This window comes from Lissotriton helveticus, chromosome 12 (assembly GCF_964261635.1).
Source record: "Lissotriton helveticus chromosome 12, aLisHel1.1, whole genome shotgun sequence".
Taxonomy (NCBI): domain Eukaryota; kingdom Metazoa; phylum Chordata; class Amphibia; order Caudata; family Salamandridae; genus Lissotriton; species Lissotriton helveticus.
Window position 1 is genome coordinate 842,733,688 of NC_136073.1, and position 19,359 is coordinate 842,753,046.

General features: G+C 44.3%; 1 protein-coding gene across 3 annotated transcripts in view; it reads right to left on the reverse strand.

Moving 5' to 3' along the window:
• LOC144798880 (phospholipid-transporting ATPase IK-like) overlaps positions 1-19,359 on the reverse strand; it is a 694,664-nt gene that overhangs the window by 162,018 nt on the left and 513,287 nt on the right. For all 3 annotated transcript variants that reach the window (XM_078669975.1, XM_078669973.1, XM_078669972.1), the window contains 3 exons: positions 9,916-10,072; positions 5,489-5,677; positions 4,268-4,380 (listed from right to left, as the gene is read on the reverse strand). In XM_078669975.1, coding sequence (XP_078526101.1) covers positions 4,268-4,380; positions 5,489-5,677; positions 9,916-10,072 — 459 coding nt within the window. The remainder of the gene's footprint in view (positions 1-4,267; positions 4,381-5,488; positions 5,678-9,915; positions 10,073-19,359) is intronic.

A 19,359-nucleotide genomic window follows, 5' to 3' on the forward strand; every position in this document is an offset into this window, starting at 1 on the left:
CACTGTTGATACTAAAGCATTTCTCAAATCTAGAATAAAAATCACTAGTGTCTTCATCTTGTTTCTGTTTACAGGCTGAGATTGCATCCCAGTCTTCCTTTTTAGTGGCTAATAATCTTGGCAAAACTTGTATTAGCAGTTCAGGTAATTCTCTACATTTCTCTCCTAGACCGGTACCTGGTACTCGTATCTTATCTTCAGCTTCTAGAACTGCCCAATCGATCTTTTTCTCTCCCACCTCCCATTCTTTTTCCTTGAGTTTTTCATATACCCCTGCGGGCAACAGGACTTTTAACATTTTAATAATATCTGGATACGTATATTCTCCCATACGGAGCATGTCCTTTAATTCTCGGTGGAACCCTGCTGGATCTTTGTCATGACAGGGAATTAATTTCTTCATCTCTAAGAGTTCCATCTTTGTAATCGGGGTGTAAACAAACACTCGTTGCATTTCACCATCTGCTGTCCTGACTGGGTGTACTTCTCGTAACGGATTCTGTCTGTCTATGTAAAAGGGTTTACTTTCTGGGGGTGAGACATGAACAAAATGCGGGTTCAAAAACGTTCTATATTTGTGGCGCTGTTCTAGAATAACACTAATTAAATCGGTACCTAGACCTTTCCATCTATACTGGAGTAACTCGTTCAGGACATCGTGTAACGGACCTGGATCAGAATGTTGACCCTCATACAGAGTAATGAGGTGCTGAATCATATACATACCCACCAGTCGTTGCTCGGCTGGGGGCAGTTTCAGAAACATTTGTGCCACTATTTCGTCTGGAAAAGTGGTAGAATCAGTAGTCCATCGGACTGCTGATCGGGCTAGTTCTTGTTCATGCATAGTACTTAACTCACTGTAACCGATTCGTGTTTTCAGAATGTGATCGGTAGCTTGAAATACTTGTTCTAGAGAACCTTGTTCTGGTGCTGGATGATGAAAGACTGACTTGTGTTCTAGGCGTAAATGGCGGTCTGGAAATCTAGATTTTCCTACATACGCTATTCTGGCGGGATTCTCGTCCTCTACCTCTTCAGTAGAAGAGTCATTTTCTTTCTCGCTTACTTGTGCTTCTTTGCGTTTCTCGTGTAACCTTATTATTTCTTTACGGATTTTCTTGTACATACTCTCTATACTACTGATGGTTCTGTGCTTACCCTCGGCTATATTATCACTCCACCTTGTCAGGATTCTCATTTCGACCGGATCTTTAGTCGGGTAATCTTGTTCTCTTATTAAACAATTAATCAGAAACTTTAATAACATGAGCTGGATCTCAGCTTTCCTTTGAGACATGGCTTCGCCAATACTTTCTGGATCATCCCCTGTACGGATGAAACGATATATTCTGTCTAGATCTTCTTTCATATTCGGTAGGGTATCCAAATACCCGGTCACCCGTCTTACACGGATGGAATATATAACTGTACTATCATCACCTGCAACTGGATCATAGCGGCATTCAGTAAGAGCTCGTAGGATATCTGCAACGGACTTATATTTGGGCGTACGCTGTAACGCACATTCATGTAACTCGACTAACGTTACTCGTTGGTGTGGTGGCGGGGTACCAGGAGGACCTCCTCCTGCGGCCCCTAAACTAGAATCGTCGACCGATACTCTTCGTGCTGGCGCGGCGGGAAATTGTAATGTAGGCTGGACCGGGGGTACCGTAGCAGGTACTCCGGTGTCTGGAGGAGCAGGATTTACATTATTTACAGGAGCTGGCGGAACAGGATTTGCATATTCTGGGACTGTGTCGTCCAAATAGGACGAAATAAAAATATCAGCTGCGGTCGGTTTGTGACGTAGCTTGGTCGGAACTAAGGGTGGCGGAAAATTACTGGATGCCTCCGGGGTCGCTTTTGGCAAGCCCTCGGCAAGAAGAGGATACATACCCTTAATAAGGGCATTCCTCTGTCTGTCTGACTGTTCGGTTTTAACTCGTTCACCTATCTCGATTAATTCCCTTTCTTGGGCTCGTTCTAAGGATTCTCTACTTAATTCTGACTTTCTGATTTCTTTTTCGGTTCTTTTATGAGATTCTTTGCGCCATAACTCGATGGCATCTTTCTGTGACTGTCTGGCTTTCTTTTTCCATAATGCTTCTTCTACTCGCATGATGCACTCGGCATCCCATGTGCCTGATACGGGCCATCTATACTTTTCTTCTAACTGTTTGGTATACTCTACCCATAAATCTAGATATAATATGGCACTTATGCCATGCTTCTGATACATAAAATGACCTGGACTGTCCCTAGGCGGGACAGGAACTGCTGCTTCTAACAGACCTTTTCTAGTTCTTAACTGACGTAATCTGGAAAATAAGGGCATGACTGAACTGTAATCTAGACACAATACAATACACAATGAACACGATAACTACACCACTTTCGTACCACGACATTAAAAATACATGAAGAACATTTAAAATAACAGTTCGAACAGAATACTACCTGGAATACTGAAAACAGAATACATGAATCTTCTCGAGAACAGAACTGACTAGAACAGAAACTAGATGCACTGCTGAAACAGTACGAAACTTACCGGTCTCATAAAGAGACACGTCAGGACCCGCATCCACCGAAGTGGACACTTCGTTTTGGGTCTGTGTACCACCAAAACCCACGGACCAGAGTCAATTAGATTGACCCTGTCTAGATACTACCCCAGCAACGGTACTCACCGGGCAGCAAGAACGGAAGGCCTCGGACTGGACTGGACTGCTTCGACGCCGGACGGACGAACTTCGGACTTCAGTTACGGGTGGGCCTCCGGATACCTCGGACCTTGGACTCTTGGCTTGGGCTCTGGTCGGGACTCGCCGCGTTCCTCCACCGCCTCGTCTGGATGCTGGACCGCCACCTCCGTCTCCTCCGTGGGCCTGAGGGATACTTGAAGCAGAAATATCTGCACGTGCACGGTATGGTTCCGTCACGGCTGCAGAGGGTCAGGGGGCCGGCGTGGCTTCACCGGCACGTGGGGAAAGGGCAAGTCCCTGTTCGGGCGCCATTATGTGGTAAATAAATAAATAATACCTCTATTTTTGAATGAATATATGAATAACAGATAGCTCAATAAATAAGAGTCAAGATTCGAGGTAGTAGGAGTTTGCAGGTTTAATACAGCATAAAGGACAGGAACAGGACAACCTGCACGGACAAGATCTGGGATGGCTAGCTAGCACCGGGGGCAGGATCAAGGGAAAGGAAAAGGATAACTTTTAATAACAATGCACAAGCATATATACTAAAACAGTTGCATTACAGTGAATTACAGTAGGCGGAGCAGTGGGTGTGGTCAATAGCAGTCGCGAAAGATAAGGGTGAAAATGGGTGTAACAAGAGGCGTATACATAGACATGTGATGTAAACGTAACAGAGTATGTCATAAATGGGGCGGAAACATGGAGGGGGCTACCTAAGGAGCCGGGACCTCTAACCTAATGGTGCGCGCAAACTGACAATGACGTGTTACTAGGAGAAGCTGGGGTCTATGAACTCTGTGCTAGGAGTAGAGACTGAAGTCTGGAGAGTCAGGGCGACATGTACCTAAACCCTATCTAGTATCTTATGTTTAGAGAACATGTTGATATAAACTAAGAGTCAGGAGGGGAAAGGCTAACAGACTCTAAGACTGGAGCATGCATTATTCTACATGTAGTGCGTTGAAGAATATTAAATGACCATTAAATGCAGTATTTCTCTTACATGGAGACGTAAAGGCTAGACAATGACGGAAACTATTGATGCGATTCAGTAGCTTTAGGAATGCAGAGAAGGAGGGCTGGACTGATAACTAGAATCATAACATACTCTTGGCAGACTCGTAGGCAGAGCCAGGCTGAACCGGGCACTGTGAGGCAGGAAGTAAGTGAAGGGTCGAGGATACAGGTGGGGGCTGTATCGCTCCTCAGCGAGGGCTCAGGAGACAGAAGCTGAATCTGGTGTCCGGGCCCTTTTGAGGCCTAGAAACGGGGACTTTACAATGAAATAACGTGCACACTGAGAAACGTGGCAACGTAACTTTACATAGGCCTAATACTCGTAGCTTTCACGAGAACTGGAAACTGGCATACTAGAGTTGGACACAACTGTAATTGCGTCTTTAATCAAACATGGGGAATACATATGCATATTAATCATGCACACATAACATAAGATGGAGGACACGTAGGGACACAGAACATGGCAAAATTTACTTTTCCACAAAACAAGCGGAGAATGCTGGTGATCCATGTGGAAGGACCCTACTCACATCTAGCGCCTTCTCCACAGCGTCATTGTTCTTAGAGCCCCGGTGGAGGCGTTCGAAGATAACATCATCTGCGCCCTTTGTGTAAAGCATAATCTTCCCATCAGGGTCCCGCACTGTTGGAAAAAGAACAGAACTTCAAAAAACAAGAGGTCTTCTCATCCCAACGATGCATGCTACTGAGGCCTTACGAGAGTTCATTTTTTTTTAGTAGGTTCGCTTGCTAAATGCGTTGAAAGCAAAGCACATCTGGCTGGATCCCATGACCTCCCATCCTAATGCACGCCTTCTTGCACTTCTTTCTATTTTCTGATATCTCGAACAGAGTGAAGGAAAATGCCAAATTGCATGCCATAGCTAACCTCCAGAGCTGAATGCTACAATATCCTTCACAGAGACCACCCCCATCCACAGTTCACTCATTTTGACCCGTTAGAGCTGCCTCTGTACCGTGTATCTAATGCCACAGCACGGTCCCAACTATCTGGCACGCCCCTCAGACCAATGCTCATGATATCCCATCCTACGCAGCCAGTCCTTTAATACTGTATCCAGAGTCTCCTCCTCACCCTTGTGAATCTACACTGTCTCCAACACAGTCTTGTTGCTCATAGAGAGAGCCCTCTTCATTTTTGACTGTAAATATTTTGCAAACAAACTTCAATATCCTCTTTATATAGAATCTTCCTCACTAGCAGTCAGTGGGACAGTCACATCCACCCTACCAGCTTTGTAGGCCACTAAACATTAACAAGGCTAACCAAACCTCTCACAAGCTTAGGGCGCTGGGACATCTGGGATACTCTCAATGTAGGTGGAGCGCATTCACAAACAAACACACAAATGATCCAACAGTAATTAATAGTACAGGAGCGTAAAACGGAGCCAGAAAGCAGTAATTTGAGCAGGGAATTTATAGACTTGAAGTGTTTTATTTATGGTGAACATTGTTTGCCTAAGCACAGACATTTCTTTGCCATTAAGCACTGGAGCAGTGGTAGTGAATCAAATGTTGTAACAAAGGAGCCTCAATGGGTTGCCCAATTTAGGATATGTGTCTAAATGGAAACACTGATTTCTAGTAAAAAAAATGTGGTTATGGAATCTTGGTAAGGTGACACAACCCTCAAAATATTTGTCTATGTCACCACAGGTTCTAAAAGTGTGGGATACAATTCCTCAAATGATTCTTGTTTGTTCTGTATCCCAGATATTACAGCTCACCTAGAACAGACATCCTTTTGCGGACACTATTAAAATCCATCAGGGCCAGCACGCTGTAAGTCCTCTCGACTCCAAGCTCGCGGACCGTGATAGTATCCTGTGTGCGATCACAGAAGACGTAGCCAAAGTTCCTAGCAGCCGTGACCAGGGCTGCTTCGTCTGGTGAGGTTGCCTGGTAAACAAGCTCGCCTGAAAAAGAAGGCTGAGGTGAGAATTGAATATGACCTCCAACCCAGATATTTACCATATCACACAATTTATATTGGCATGTAAGAAACCATGACTGTTCCGCAACCTGCTCTAACCCCCTCAGGCCGCTCGATTCCCGTGTTTCCTTTTCCCCGGGTCTAGGTCTTAGCGCAGGGACCCACCGTCGTGGTGTAACCAGGCGCTCTACACATAGCACTATTATTATTATTATGTTCATAGTGGTTAGGTTGACCTCAGTTTCAGTTTGCAGTGCAAACTATGGTACTGAGGAGTCCGAGTGAAAACCTTTCTACAGGGGACACATTGGCGCCTAACACAGGTGCCCAGCTCCAGGGGTATTTTCTTCCTTGCCCATTCAAGCCTCAACAAATTAATATCAGCAAACCACACATATTATCATTTTAAACAAAAAATGTAAATACTTTTTCAATCATTCAAAATAGCACTATCCAATGAGCACATCCCTTTAATGGCTAGATTACGACCTGCAGGGCATGGTGCGGGTGCAAGCTCCACACAGTACCGTGCAGTAGCACCCAGCCAGGACCCCGGGCACGTATGAGTTAAATATCCCATGCACTGGAGAACTCTGTCAGCCCCACTTCTACCAGGCATACAACCGCATGGAATTCAAGTCCGTGGAGTTTAAACCCCCACTATCACATGCTGTGAGGTGATGATGGCTGGGAGCAGAGGCTCCTGTGAAGGGCGGTGAATGGAGGGAATGCAGAGGGAAGGGAGGGAAGGAGGGCTGTGCCCCGTCAAGGGAGAGCAGCCTCCTGCAGCCGAGGCCTGACACAATGTTCCCAGCTCCTTTTTCCAGGCAGCACACTCGGGCCTCGGCTCCCACGCGCGCCGAGACTCACAATGAAGACCTAAAACTACTCAGAGATGGAATCACTACAGAGCCTCGAAGACTCATCCCAGGCAATCTCATGTCCGTCACTCAGAATATATATGACGCTCATGATCATTCTATAGAACCACAATGTCTCAGCTGGTAACACCTGACATTATTTATTGTATCATGCAGAGGTTTATTTATGTCTTTATTTGAAGCTTTCCTTTCGAATGTGCCAAGCCCTCGGAGACATTACAGCTCTCTTCTTACTCCGAAGAGGAGGAATGTACATTTCAAGGTGAGAAAAGAAATGTAGGCAACCAGGCGCCCTCTTAGTATCGTGTAATCTGTCGGTGGAGGGAGCTGGATGGAGCGTCTGCCGTCCACCTACTGCCCCTTACTAACCGGATGGAGTCATCCCCACCCTTTAATGAAACACCCGGCTGCAGACAACCCTGACCCAGCTCTGAAGGAGCAAGGACCCCTCGCCCTGCGGGGCTGACTCTTCCACAAACCGGGCGAGTGCATATTGCACAGCGAGGGGCCTGCGAATGGGGATGTGATCTACAGTGCGACCTATGTACTACTAGGTTGTTGCACCAATGACTCATTTGCAGCCGTCACTGATGAATGGTAATTAGTCAGCTTGCATTTTGTGTCCGCCTCTGATTGGCTGCAAATTTAGGGACCTGCAAGGAAAACATTTTGTTTCAAAGCGATCCCTTGTCAAGAACTGTTTGAAAAATATACTTCCTCTTTGGAAAACAGTAGGCAGATCATACCTGTCCCCCCTCTGGCCCTCAGACATGACTGCTAACGGGGACTCAGACCCATAAGGATAAACCAGGGGGCAGGCGGTTGTCCATGCTGGCATTACCACCTTTGATTACCTTGCCCCTACGGCCTCCAGTACTGTTTCCAGTACTGCTGCAGTGGGAAACAAGGAAATGAAAGAAAGGGAGCAATGACATGGCCCATAGGAGGGAACAAGGGGAGTTCCTATTAAGTATGGATTAGTCTTTAGCATGCATTCCTCACTGCTTCAAGAGCCGTGTACTACAGTAGTGGCTGCAGCAGGGTCTCAGTGCACACTGATCCCAGGGAGGGACCGCGACTCCAACTATGGATACAATGAGAGCCTCACATGGGCAGCTGGCAGCCTCCTCATCAAGCTCGGCTCCACTGAGGCACAGGAGAGGTGGCAGCCTTCCACTAATTCCCTGAAATTAAAGTGCACTGATGGGTGTTAATGAACAGATCCGGATCAATGCCAGGGATGGAAACAAGCACAGGCAGGCTCAGCCTGTCTTAGAGGTAAAAGGCATGTATTGAACATAAAAAAGGCGTTCCAACCAAAGTCCTCTCCAGTTCTATAATAACAAGAAAGTGCCGGATTGTGTAACCTTCTGGCTCTATAGCCAACAAGTGTTTTTACCCTGAGTTTAGCACAGAACCACTGGTATCAGCTGCTTCCAGGCCCGAGGGTTATTTTTGCTTGTATGTGGAAGTTTTAGAATGCCAATTTTGAAAAGCTGTTAGTCCTTCACATTTTCTGGATAAGCACATTCACAATTGATTAGAAACCAATTCATAGAATACCTTTGACTTTGAAATTTGTATCCACTTTTTCTATTCCTTTTGGCACCTGCTCCGCTGTAGTTCCCCCATTCCTTCTGTCTTCTCCATTTTTTAGACGCATTTTCAAGGGGGGCGCACCCCCTTAAAAATACTCAAGTCCACCTTGACATTCTTATTTTATCCTCGCATACTCCTCCCCTCAAATCTTCATCCTGTCTTTGATGTCTTCTTATTTTTCTAAATGAAAACCCGTTTCCTGTAACCGATTGGCTCTTCCCCACCCTCCTACCCTGTCCTGCTATGTCTCTCCCTACTTGCTGTACCTTTTCCTTGCCTTTTTCCATTTTGTAGCTTTTTCCAATCTGTAGGGCCTATTCACAAGGGTAAATTTACACATGTGTAACTATCCACGTATAAACTGACTCTTACAATTTGTAGTAAATTTACTTCTATTGGCTATTCACCATTTACTAGGGTACATTTCTTACAAAGTCTAGACTTGCATGTTCCCACCTCCTGAAACCAGGCAGTGGAACCTATGTATGAGTGTTAATTTACTTGTAGTAACTTTTTGCATGTAGGATGAAACTTTAAAAATAATTAGCAAACATTTTTTAAACTATAAATCTAAGTAAATTGTATAGATTCATTTTAAATGCAGAACAAAATAAAAATGCTACAACACAGGCAAATTATTTTTTTAATAAAAAATAGGATTCATTTAAACATTTCAAATGGAATTACATTTTTTAAAAGATTTATTTAAAAAAATCTCAACTATACTAAAATGTGTACATTCATTTTATTCTGCAGCAAAATTACTAAACGATACGAATAGAAAAAATTCATTTTATTTACTTATAAAAAATAAAGGTACATTTATTTTTAAATTAAAACGGTGATCAATGTTTTGTATTATAAAACATTTTTTTTATTCAGAATAATTTGCATTAAATTAAACATATATATATTTTTTAAGTCAAAATAAATCAATGCATCTTTACATTATTTCCTATGCGTTGCTAAATTTAGTTCGGGCCTCCATTATTTTCTATGGCAGTTTGTTGGAGTTTGAGTAGGTGGCAATGTGTGCTGCTTGGCCTACTCCAGGTCTAAGGTGGAGTACATTAATTACTGTTTTCGGATCTTTTCGGTCAGTAGATTTAGAAGTGCAGTTTGTCAATAGAAATCTTTGTGGGTGGATGCATGCCCCTCCTTAAACAACTTCCTTACACCTTCCTAAGCTTTACTCATGTAGTTGTAAGTATTCCCTATTTTTAAGCCATTCTCTTTGTCGCTTCCACATTTACTATAAAACATACATGTATTTATGCGGCGCTCTCGGTAGTCGGCCGGAGATCTCTGCTTTGTAATATAGGTGAGCCACAGGTAGAAGGTAGAAACCTCCTCATGCATGTAGGTGTGTGCATAGCATTTTGTGGTATGTGATTAGTACAACTGTAGGACTAGTAAACGTTCTACAAAATTCAATTTGTGACTAGGCCCCTGTGTTCTCTCGCCTGCTTTAAAAGTTATGATTAAATTAAAAAATGGACAAACATAATCCTAAACCTTTGAACATCTTTTAGATCCATTATGTTTTTCCTCAAATTTGGTTTTGTCATGAATGGTATTCCCTCACAAAACTTTTTTCAATTGTCATTTTTGTATTCTCATAACAGTTTTTCCACACAATACAGTTTTTTGTACCCTTATGAATTTGCAGCCCTTCTCAAATCTCCCTCAACCCTTTGAATTCTAGCAGTTGTCACTGCAGGTAAAAGGCTGAGCCACACACCTTCTTTCTCCTCCACCATCACGGTGTGACAGAGAGCCAGCAGCCGGAAGAACTCCACCGCTTCCTGCTCCTTGTTACCACGCACTGTATCTATCAGCGTCTGGTCATGAAACTGGAACTTCCTGTCTGCATAGGGGTTCCAGCAGAAGCTCACCTCCTAGAGATACAAATACACAGTAAGGCAACTTAATTATCAAGCATTTGCAATGCAATAGGTCTCGCATTAGGAAAGTTTGAGCTATTGGTATTGTAAATGGCAAAGTTTTTATTTTTGTGTTGTTTTTGAAAATAGCGAAATTAATAGCTTTGTCATTTACAATGCCAATAGTTATAACTTTCGCAAATGTGATACCTATAGCATTTGTAATGCAATATGGTTTGTATTTACATGACTTAGATGTATTGATATTACAAATAACAATGGCGTTTAATTTTGTAAAATAACTAATACTTAAATAAAAGTTATTGTAATTTATAATGGCAATAGCTTAAACTTTTCTAAAGAACTTTTGTGAAATTATGTTCAGTGTATTTTATTGTGACGAAAATCCAAGAACAGAAGTGAAATATTAACATCTTTTTGTGACATTTGCAATAAAGTTTGAAACATTGATAGCGTATATTTGAACCAGTTGTTGTTGAATGGTTGCACAGATTGATTCTGTGGTGGCACTGAGTGATGCAACGGTCTTGCCTTTGCAAAAGTTAGAGCTATTGGCATTGTAAATGACAAATTTTGTATTTATGTGTTGGTTTTGAAAACAAATAAATAAATGGCATTGTAGTTTACAATGCCAATAGCTTAATCTCTTGCAAATGCGAGACCTATTGCATTTGCACCCACACTGACAGAGAGCCACACACACACAGAGCCACACACACAGAATCACACACACACACAGAGCTACACACACACAGCCACACACACAGTCACAAACACACAGATGTGGTGGTGGATGTGGTGTGGTGGATGTGGTGGTGGTGGATGACGTGGTGGTGGATGTGGTGGTGGTGGATGTGGTGGTGGATGTGGTGGATGTGGTTGTGGTGGATGTGGTTGTGGTGGATGTGGTGGTGGTGAATGTGGTTGTGGTGGATGTGGTGGATGTGGTGGTGGATGAGGTGGTGGATGAGGTAGTGGTGGATGTGGTGGTGGTGGATGTGGTGGTGGATGTGGTGGTGGTGGTGGATGTGGTGGTGGTGGTGGTGGATGTGGTTGTGGATGTGGTAGATGTGGTGGTGGATGTGGTGGTGGTGGATGTGGTGGTGGATGTGGTGGTGGATGTGGTGGTGGATGTGGTGGTTGTGGATGTGGTGGGTGTGGATGTGGTGGTGGATCTGGTAGTGGTGGATGTGGTGGTGGATGTGGTGGTGTGGTGGTGGTGGATGTGGTGGTGCATGTGGTGGTGGTGGATGTGGTGGCGGTGGTGGATGATGTGGTGGTGGATGTGGTGGTGGTGGATGTGGATGTGGTGGTGGTGGAGGTGGTGGTGGTGGATGTAGTGGATGTGGTGGTGGTGGATGTGTTGATGGATTAAAATATATATTTTTTAATAAATGATACTCAATTCGGGGATACATTCGTACATACTTAATCAAAACACTGAAATATGTTGAAAAATAAAGGTTTCCATTGTAAAGTCTTTATCACTTGTTTTCAAAACATTTACTGCCGGGTTTGCATATGGCTCGGCACATACTCTGCTGTAAGAGCCAATCCAGATCTCTGCTTTTGCCACTGAACTAATAGCGTATCTTGGACTTCCTCCAAATTGCATGATAACCTTACGCATTGAATTCGCTGGGTAAGCAGGATAAAACATGAACAACAACCTGCGTAGAAATACAAACTAAAAATATGTTTGCATTTGTTGGAGCAAATGTTACCCAAAACTGTCAGAGTATCCTGACATAGACACTAAGAGGGCAGAATGTATTAATGAAGCACATTTGTTAGGAAACAATGATGAGCAAACACTCGCAGTTTGGATGTGATTCACTGAGATTTTAAGCACAAGTCCTCAAGAGCCATCAAATCAATTAGACTGGAAGTGCTGATAAACTAGCTATGCTTGGAGTTCGTTTTACATATGCCGGGTGGAAAAAATAAATTAGCGGTGGTTCTGTTCTAGCTGTTGTCGTATTGCTGTACAGCAAACTACGCCATAGAAAATATTATTGTGTGGGTGTTTTTTTTCTCCAAATCACACCATAAGAAATAATAATTATCATATTGCGACAATGCCAGCTCCGTAACAATACTCCCACCCCCATAGCTGAAGAAATACTTTGCCATGGCGTCAAGACTTTCGTCCTAACCCGTCCTCACACTCACATTTGTCGCAGACAATGACTGGTGTTGGAGAACTACTTCTGCTCCTCAGCCCGATAGATGCCCACAATAGAAGCACTAGATCGGTACCTAATGACAAGAACGGGCCAAAACGTAAACAGGAAGTGACCACTATCCAAAAACGACAACTTCCGCTATCAATTTAATTCACCAACCAACGGCGCCCTTATGAACTTCCACCAATCACAACGAAGCTCTGCGTGACTGTTATTTCCCCCACGTTCTGCCTATCATCACTTTATTGATGCATTTGAAACAATTATTGCAACACGAAGTGAGCGTTTATATTGAACTATTATCATATAAAAATCCTCTTCGTTTATATTGAACTATTATCATATAAAAATCCTCTAATCCAGCTGCCGAGACCAATAAAAATTCACCGCCGCAGCCCGGCTTGAACAGGAAGCCAGGCAACCTGTGTTGGGACGGGGGCGGGGCCGCAAAAAGACAGGAAGCAGACGGGAGCCTACCCCGCGCTCCTGTGCTGAAGCGCTCCTGTGCCCGTCAGCCGGAAGATTTGCGTGTCAGCTAGCGGGGCTCCCGTGCTCGTGGAGAGTGTGGAAAAGTAAATTTTGCCATGTTCCGTGTCCCTACGCCTCATCCATCATATGTTATGTATGCATGACCAATATGCATATGTTATTCCCCATGTCCGATTAATGACGCAATTACAGTTGTGTCCACCTCTAGTATGCCAGTTTCCAGTCCTCGTGAATACTACGAATATCAGGCCTATGTAAAGTTACGTTGCCACGTTTCTCAGTGTGCACGTTATTCCATTATAAAGTCCCCGTTTCTAGGCCTCAAAAGGGCCTGGACATCAGATTCAGCTCCTGTCTCCTGAAGCCTCGTTGAGGAGCGATACAGCCCCCACCTGTATCCTCGACCTTTCACTTACTTCCTGCCTCGCAGTGCCCGGTGCAGCTCGGCTCTGCCTCTGAGTCTGCCAAAAGTATGTTATAGTTCCAGCTATCAGTTCAGTCCTCCTTCTCTGCATTCCTAAGCTACTGAACTGCATCAATAGTTTCCGTCATTGTCTAGCCTTCTCGTCTCCATGTTAAGAGAAATACTGTATTTACTGGTCGTTTAATATTCTTCATCACGCACTACATGTAGAATAATGCATGGTCCAGTCTTAGAGTCAAGTTAGCTTTTCCCCTCATGACTTCTAGTTTATATCAACATGTTCCCTAAACATCAGATACTAGATAGGGTTTAGGTACATGTCGCTCCGACCCTCCAGACTTTAGTCTCTGCTCCTAGCACAGAGTTCATAGCCCCCAGCTTCTCCTAGTGATACGTCATTGCCAGTTTACGCGCACCACCAGGTTAGAGGTCCCGGCTCCTTAGGTAGCCCCCTCCTATGTTTCCGCCCCATTCATGACATATTTTGTTACGTCTGCACCACATGTCTATGTATACGCCCAGTTACACCTACTTTTACTGTTATCTTTCGCGACTGCTACGCGTCACGCCTTCTGTTCCACCCACTGCTACGCCTACTGCAATGTAATGCTATGTGTTCGCGCTATGTATATATGCCTGTGTATTGTTATGAAAAGTTAGCGCGCTCATCCCAGATCCGGTCCCAGCAGCTGCTGGGTCATCCTATGCAGGTTGTCCTGATCCTGTCCTTATGCTGTATTAAACCTGCAGAAACTCCTACTACCTCGAATCTTGACTCTTATTTTATTGAGCTATCTGTTATGCTATATGCCTAGTCAAAAATAGGGTATTATTTATTTATTTACCACATAATGGCGCCCGAACAGGGACTTGCCCTTTCCCCACGCGTCGGTGAAGCCACGCCGACCCCCTGACCCTCTGCAGTCGTGACGGAACCATACCGTGCACTGGCAGATATTTCTGCTCCAAGTATCCCTCAGGCCCACGGAGGAGACGGAGGAGGCGGTCCAGCATCCAAACGAGACGGTGGAGGAACGCGGCGAGTCCCGACCAGAGCCCAAGCCGAGAGTCCAAGGTCCGAGGTATCCGGAGGCCCACCCGTAACTGAAGTCCGAAGTCCGTCCGTCGTCGTAGCAGTCCAGTCCAGTCCAAGGCCTTCCGTTCCGTGCTGCCCGGTGAGTACCATTGCTGGGGTAGTATCTAGACAGGACCAATCTAAATTGACTCCTGGTCCGTGGGTTGGTGGTGCCCAGACTCACAAACGAAGTGTTCACCTAGGTGGATACGGGTCTTGATGCGTTCCTTTATGGGACCGGTATGTTCCGTACTGTTACAGCAGTGCATCCAGTAATTCTAGTCTGTTCCGTTCTCGAGAAAATTCTTGTATTTCTGCTCTCAGTATTCCAGGTAATATTCTGTTCAAACTGTTATTTATAATGTTCTTCATGTATTGTAATGTTGTGGTATGAGTGTGACGTGATTTCGTGTTTATTGTGTATTGTATTGTGTCCAGATTACAGTTCAGTCATGCCTATATTTTCCAAGTTACGTCAGTTAAAAACTAGAAAGGGTCTGCTGGAAGCAGCAGTTCCTGTTCCGCCTAGGGACAGTCCAGGTCATTTTATGTATCAGAAACATGGCATAAGCGCCATATTGTATCTAGATTTATGGGTAGAGTATACCAAACGGTTAGAAGAAAAGTATAGATGGCCCGTATCGGGTACATGGGATGCCGAATGTATCATGCGAGTAGAAGAAGCATTATGGAAAAAGAAAGCCAGACAGTCACAGAAAGATGCCATCGAGTTATGGCGTAAAGAAGCGCATAGAAGAACCGAAAAGGAAGTCAGAAAGTCAGAGTTAAGTAGAGGATCCCAAGAACGAGCCCAAGAAAGAGAATTAATCGAGATAGGTGAACAAGTCAAAGCCGAACAGTCAGACAGACAGAGGCATGCCCTTATTAAGGGTATGTATCCTCTTCTTGCCGAGGGCTTGCCAAAAGCGACCCCAGAGGCATCCAGTAATTTCCCGCCACCATTAGTTCCGACCAAGCTACGTCACAAACAGACCGCAGCTGATATTTTTATTTCGTCCTATTTGGACGACACAGTCCCAGAATATACAAATCCTGTTCGCGCTCCGCCAGTCCCTGTAAATCAGGCACTTCCCGCTCTTCCAGACACCGGAGTACCTGCTACGGTACCCCCGGTCCAGCCAGCATTTCAACTTCCCGCTCCGCCACGAAGAATGTCCGTCGATGATTCTAGTTTAGGGGCCGCAGGAGGAGGTCCTCCTCAAACCCCGCCGCCACACAAGCGTTTAACGTTAGCCGAATTACATGCACAAGCATCACAGCGTACGCCTAGATATCAGTCTGTTGCAGAAATAAGAAAATCCCTTGCCGAATGTTGCTATGATCCAGTCCCAGGCGAGGATAATATGGTTTTATATTCATTCCGCGTAAGAAAGGTGGCCGAGTATCTAGTCACCTTACCGAATATGAAAGAAGATCTAGACAGAATATATCGTTTCATCCGTACAGGGGATGATCCAGAAAGTATTAGCGAGACTATGTCTCAAAGGAAAGCCGAGATCCAGCTCATGATATTAAAGTTCCTGATCAATTGTCTAATAAGAGAACAAGACTACCCGTCTAAAGATTCCGCCGAAATGAGAATCCTGACAAGGTGGAGTGATAATATAGCCGAGGGTAAGCACAAGACCGTCGGTGCTATGGAGAGTATGTACAAGAAAATCCGTAAAGAGATAATAAAGATACACGAACAGCGTAAAGCAGCACAAGTAAGCGAGAAAGAAAGTATCTCTGATCCTGAAGAGGAAGACGAGAATACCGCCAGAATAGCGTACGTAGGAAAACCCAGATTTCCAGATCGCCATTTACGCCTAGAACACAAGTCTATTTTTCATCATTCAGCACCAGAACAAGGTTCTCTAGAACAAGTATTTCAAGCTACCGATCACATTCTGAAATCACGAATCGGTTACAGCGAATTAAGTACTATGCATGAACAAGAACTAGCCCGATCAGCAGTCCGATGGATTACTGATTCTACCACTTTTCCAGACGAAATAGTGGCACAAATGTTTCTGAAAATGCCCCCAGCCGAGCAGCGACTGGTGGGTATGTATATGATCCAGCACCTCATTACTCTGTATGAGGGTCAACATTCTGATCCAGGCCCGTTACATGATGTCCTGAACGAGTTACTCCAGTATAGATGGAAAGGTCTAGGTACCGATTTAATTAGTGTCATTCTAGAGCAGCGCCACAAATATAGAACGTTTCTGAACCCGCATTTTGTTCATGTCTCACCCCCAGAAAGTAAACCATTCTATATAGACAGACAGAATCCGTTACGGGAAGTCCACCCAGTTAGAGGGACGGGTGGCGAAATGCAACGAGTGTTTGTATACACTCCAATATCAAAGATGGAACTTCTTGAAATGAAGAAATTAATTCCCTGTCATGACAAAGATCCAGCGGGGTTCCATAGAGAATTAAAAGACATGCTCCGTATGGGAGAATATACTTACCCAGATATCATTAAAATGTTAAAGGTCCTGTTACCCGCAGGGGTGTATGAAAAGTTAAAGGAAAAAGAATGGGAGGTGGGAGAGAAAAAGATCGATTGGGCAGCTCTAGAAGCTGAAGACAAGGCACGAGTACCAGGTACCGGTCTTGGAGATAAATGTAAAGAATTACCAGAATTATTGATTCAAGTTTTACCCAGATTATTGACAACAAGAAAGGAAGACTGGGATGCAATCTCAGCCTGTAAACAGAAACAAGATGAAGATATTAGTGATTTTTATTCTAGATTTGAAAAATGTTTCAGTATCAACAGTGGTCTCAAGACAAGTAGTGAGTCATACCCTCACCTTTTCGTTACTAAATTAGTCGAGAATTCAAGTCCACAAATTAAAAATCGAGTTTTGAAAGTCGAAAGCACCTGGCAAGCAAATACTCCGTCCCAGATGCTCCAGATGCTTCAGTATCACCAGAATAGAATCAGGGAAGAGCAAGAACACGAGAGAAAACGTATGAAAGACACGAAAATGAAAGTGCTAGTTGCACAATCTGTTCCTCAAGACAGTCAGAAGAGGGGTCCGAATCAAGCCAGTCATCCTGCAGCTCCCGTTAAAGGGACTTGCAATTATTGTAAACAGCCAGGTCATTTTATAAACGAGTGTGCAGTTCTGAAACATAACATAGCTACTGGTAAAACTAAAGAAAGACCACGTCCGCCTAGACAAGAACAAGTTTCACAGATTCCTCAGTCACAGAATGCACCACAGACAGTTACAGTACCGCAGCCTATTGCTGCAACACAGCATGTCACATCGCAGATGTACCAGTATGCTCAGTCCGAGTATCCAGAGTACCAGCCATATTCATGAAACAGCCTAGAGAGGGAGGTAGGCTTGCCTCTCATCGAGATACCTGTAGATCAAGAAGGTCCCTATGTTCACAGTCAAGTATTAGGGAAAGACAGAAAGTTTTTGATTGATACAGGGGCAAGTAGGACCACAATTAGTCATGCCGAAGTTCCAGGGGCTCCGCTCTCAGGCTCAAGAAATGTTTCCCTTGGATTTTCAGGAAAACCAATAGTTAATGAGATTTCAAAGCCAGTTACTCTAGAAGTAGGTCCATTGTCCCGCACTACTGATCTGTTACTTACTAAGTCATGTCCAGAAAATCTATTAGGCATTAAGACACTGAAAGAATTAGGTGCAGTTATTTGCTGTTCCCCAGAGGGAATACGTCTGTTCCTACGTGACTTTAAGGGTCACTATGTACTACGAGATTTTGATTCCAGACTGTCTAATGTTCCGCAGCATCTATGGGCACAAGGTCCAACAGATGTAGGTTATATGCAAATCACACCCTATCGTGTGACTCTCAAGCCAGGTGTAGTGTTACCACGAATCAGACAGTACAGATTGCCACCTGAGGCTGTAGCAGCCTTATCCAAAATTATTGACGAGCTCATTGTTCAAGGAGTAGTTGTAGAAACTGACTCCAACATATGTAATTCTCCGATCATTCCAGTCATGAAACGTACGGATCCAAATGCACCCCCAGTATATCGATTAGTGATTGATTTACGAGAGCTTAATAAATGTATTATTCCTCAGTACCCAGTTGTCCCAGATATCTCTTCCCTGTTAACTGCTATTGATTCCGAAGCCACGTTCTTCACTGTCATAGACCTCAAGAATGCATTTTTTAGTGTTCCAATTCATCCAGACAGCCAGTTTCTTTTCGGATTTTGTTTAAATGGAAGGAGCTATATGTTCACACGCGCTCCTCAAGGTTTCACAGAAAGTCCTAGTATTTACAGTCAGGCACTTAAGAGACAACTAGACAACATTCACATGCCAACGGACACTGCCCTGCTCCAGTATGTCGATGATCTACTGATCACAGCCCGTTCTGAACGTGCATGCGAGCGAGCATCCCTTACAGTTCTGTATTTCCTAGCCGAGATGGGGCACAAGGTGTCACCTTCGAAGCTTCAATTCTGTGTCCAGCAAGTGGTATACTTAGGACACTTGCTGTCCAAGAGGGGTAGGCAGTTGACACCCGACCGTATCCAGTTAATAGCGAGTCTTCCCCAGCCCAGAACCCAGAAGGAGGTACGTGCCTTTATCGGCCTTACTTCTTATTGTAGACAATGGATTCCCCAGTATGCATTTCTAGCCAAGCCACTGATACAGTTAACGACACAGGAGGCAGCCGTATCGACTGTCCTCCCTTGGACATCTGAACACACACTTAGTTTCAACGAGTTAAAGAAAGCCCTATGCCAAGCTCCAGTTCTAGCTACACCGAACTACAGTAAGCCTTTTACACTTTTCGTTACTGAACGTGAAGGTACAGCATTATCTGTTCTTACACAAGATCAAGCAGGACAATACAAGCCCTGTGCTTATTTTTCGAGCACACTAGATCCAGTCGCCCAGGCGTTGCCTGCATGCCTCAAGTCAGTTGCAGCCACAGCACTAGCTATCAGACAAAGTGATTCCATAGTTTTAGGACACTCCCTGACAGTACAAGTTCCACATTCCGTGGAAGTTCTTTTAAACCGAACACAAACTCAGCACTTGACAATTGCACGTTTAACAGGTTATGAATTGACACTGTTCCAGCCACACATAGA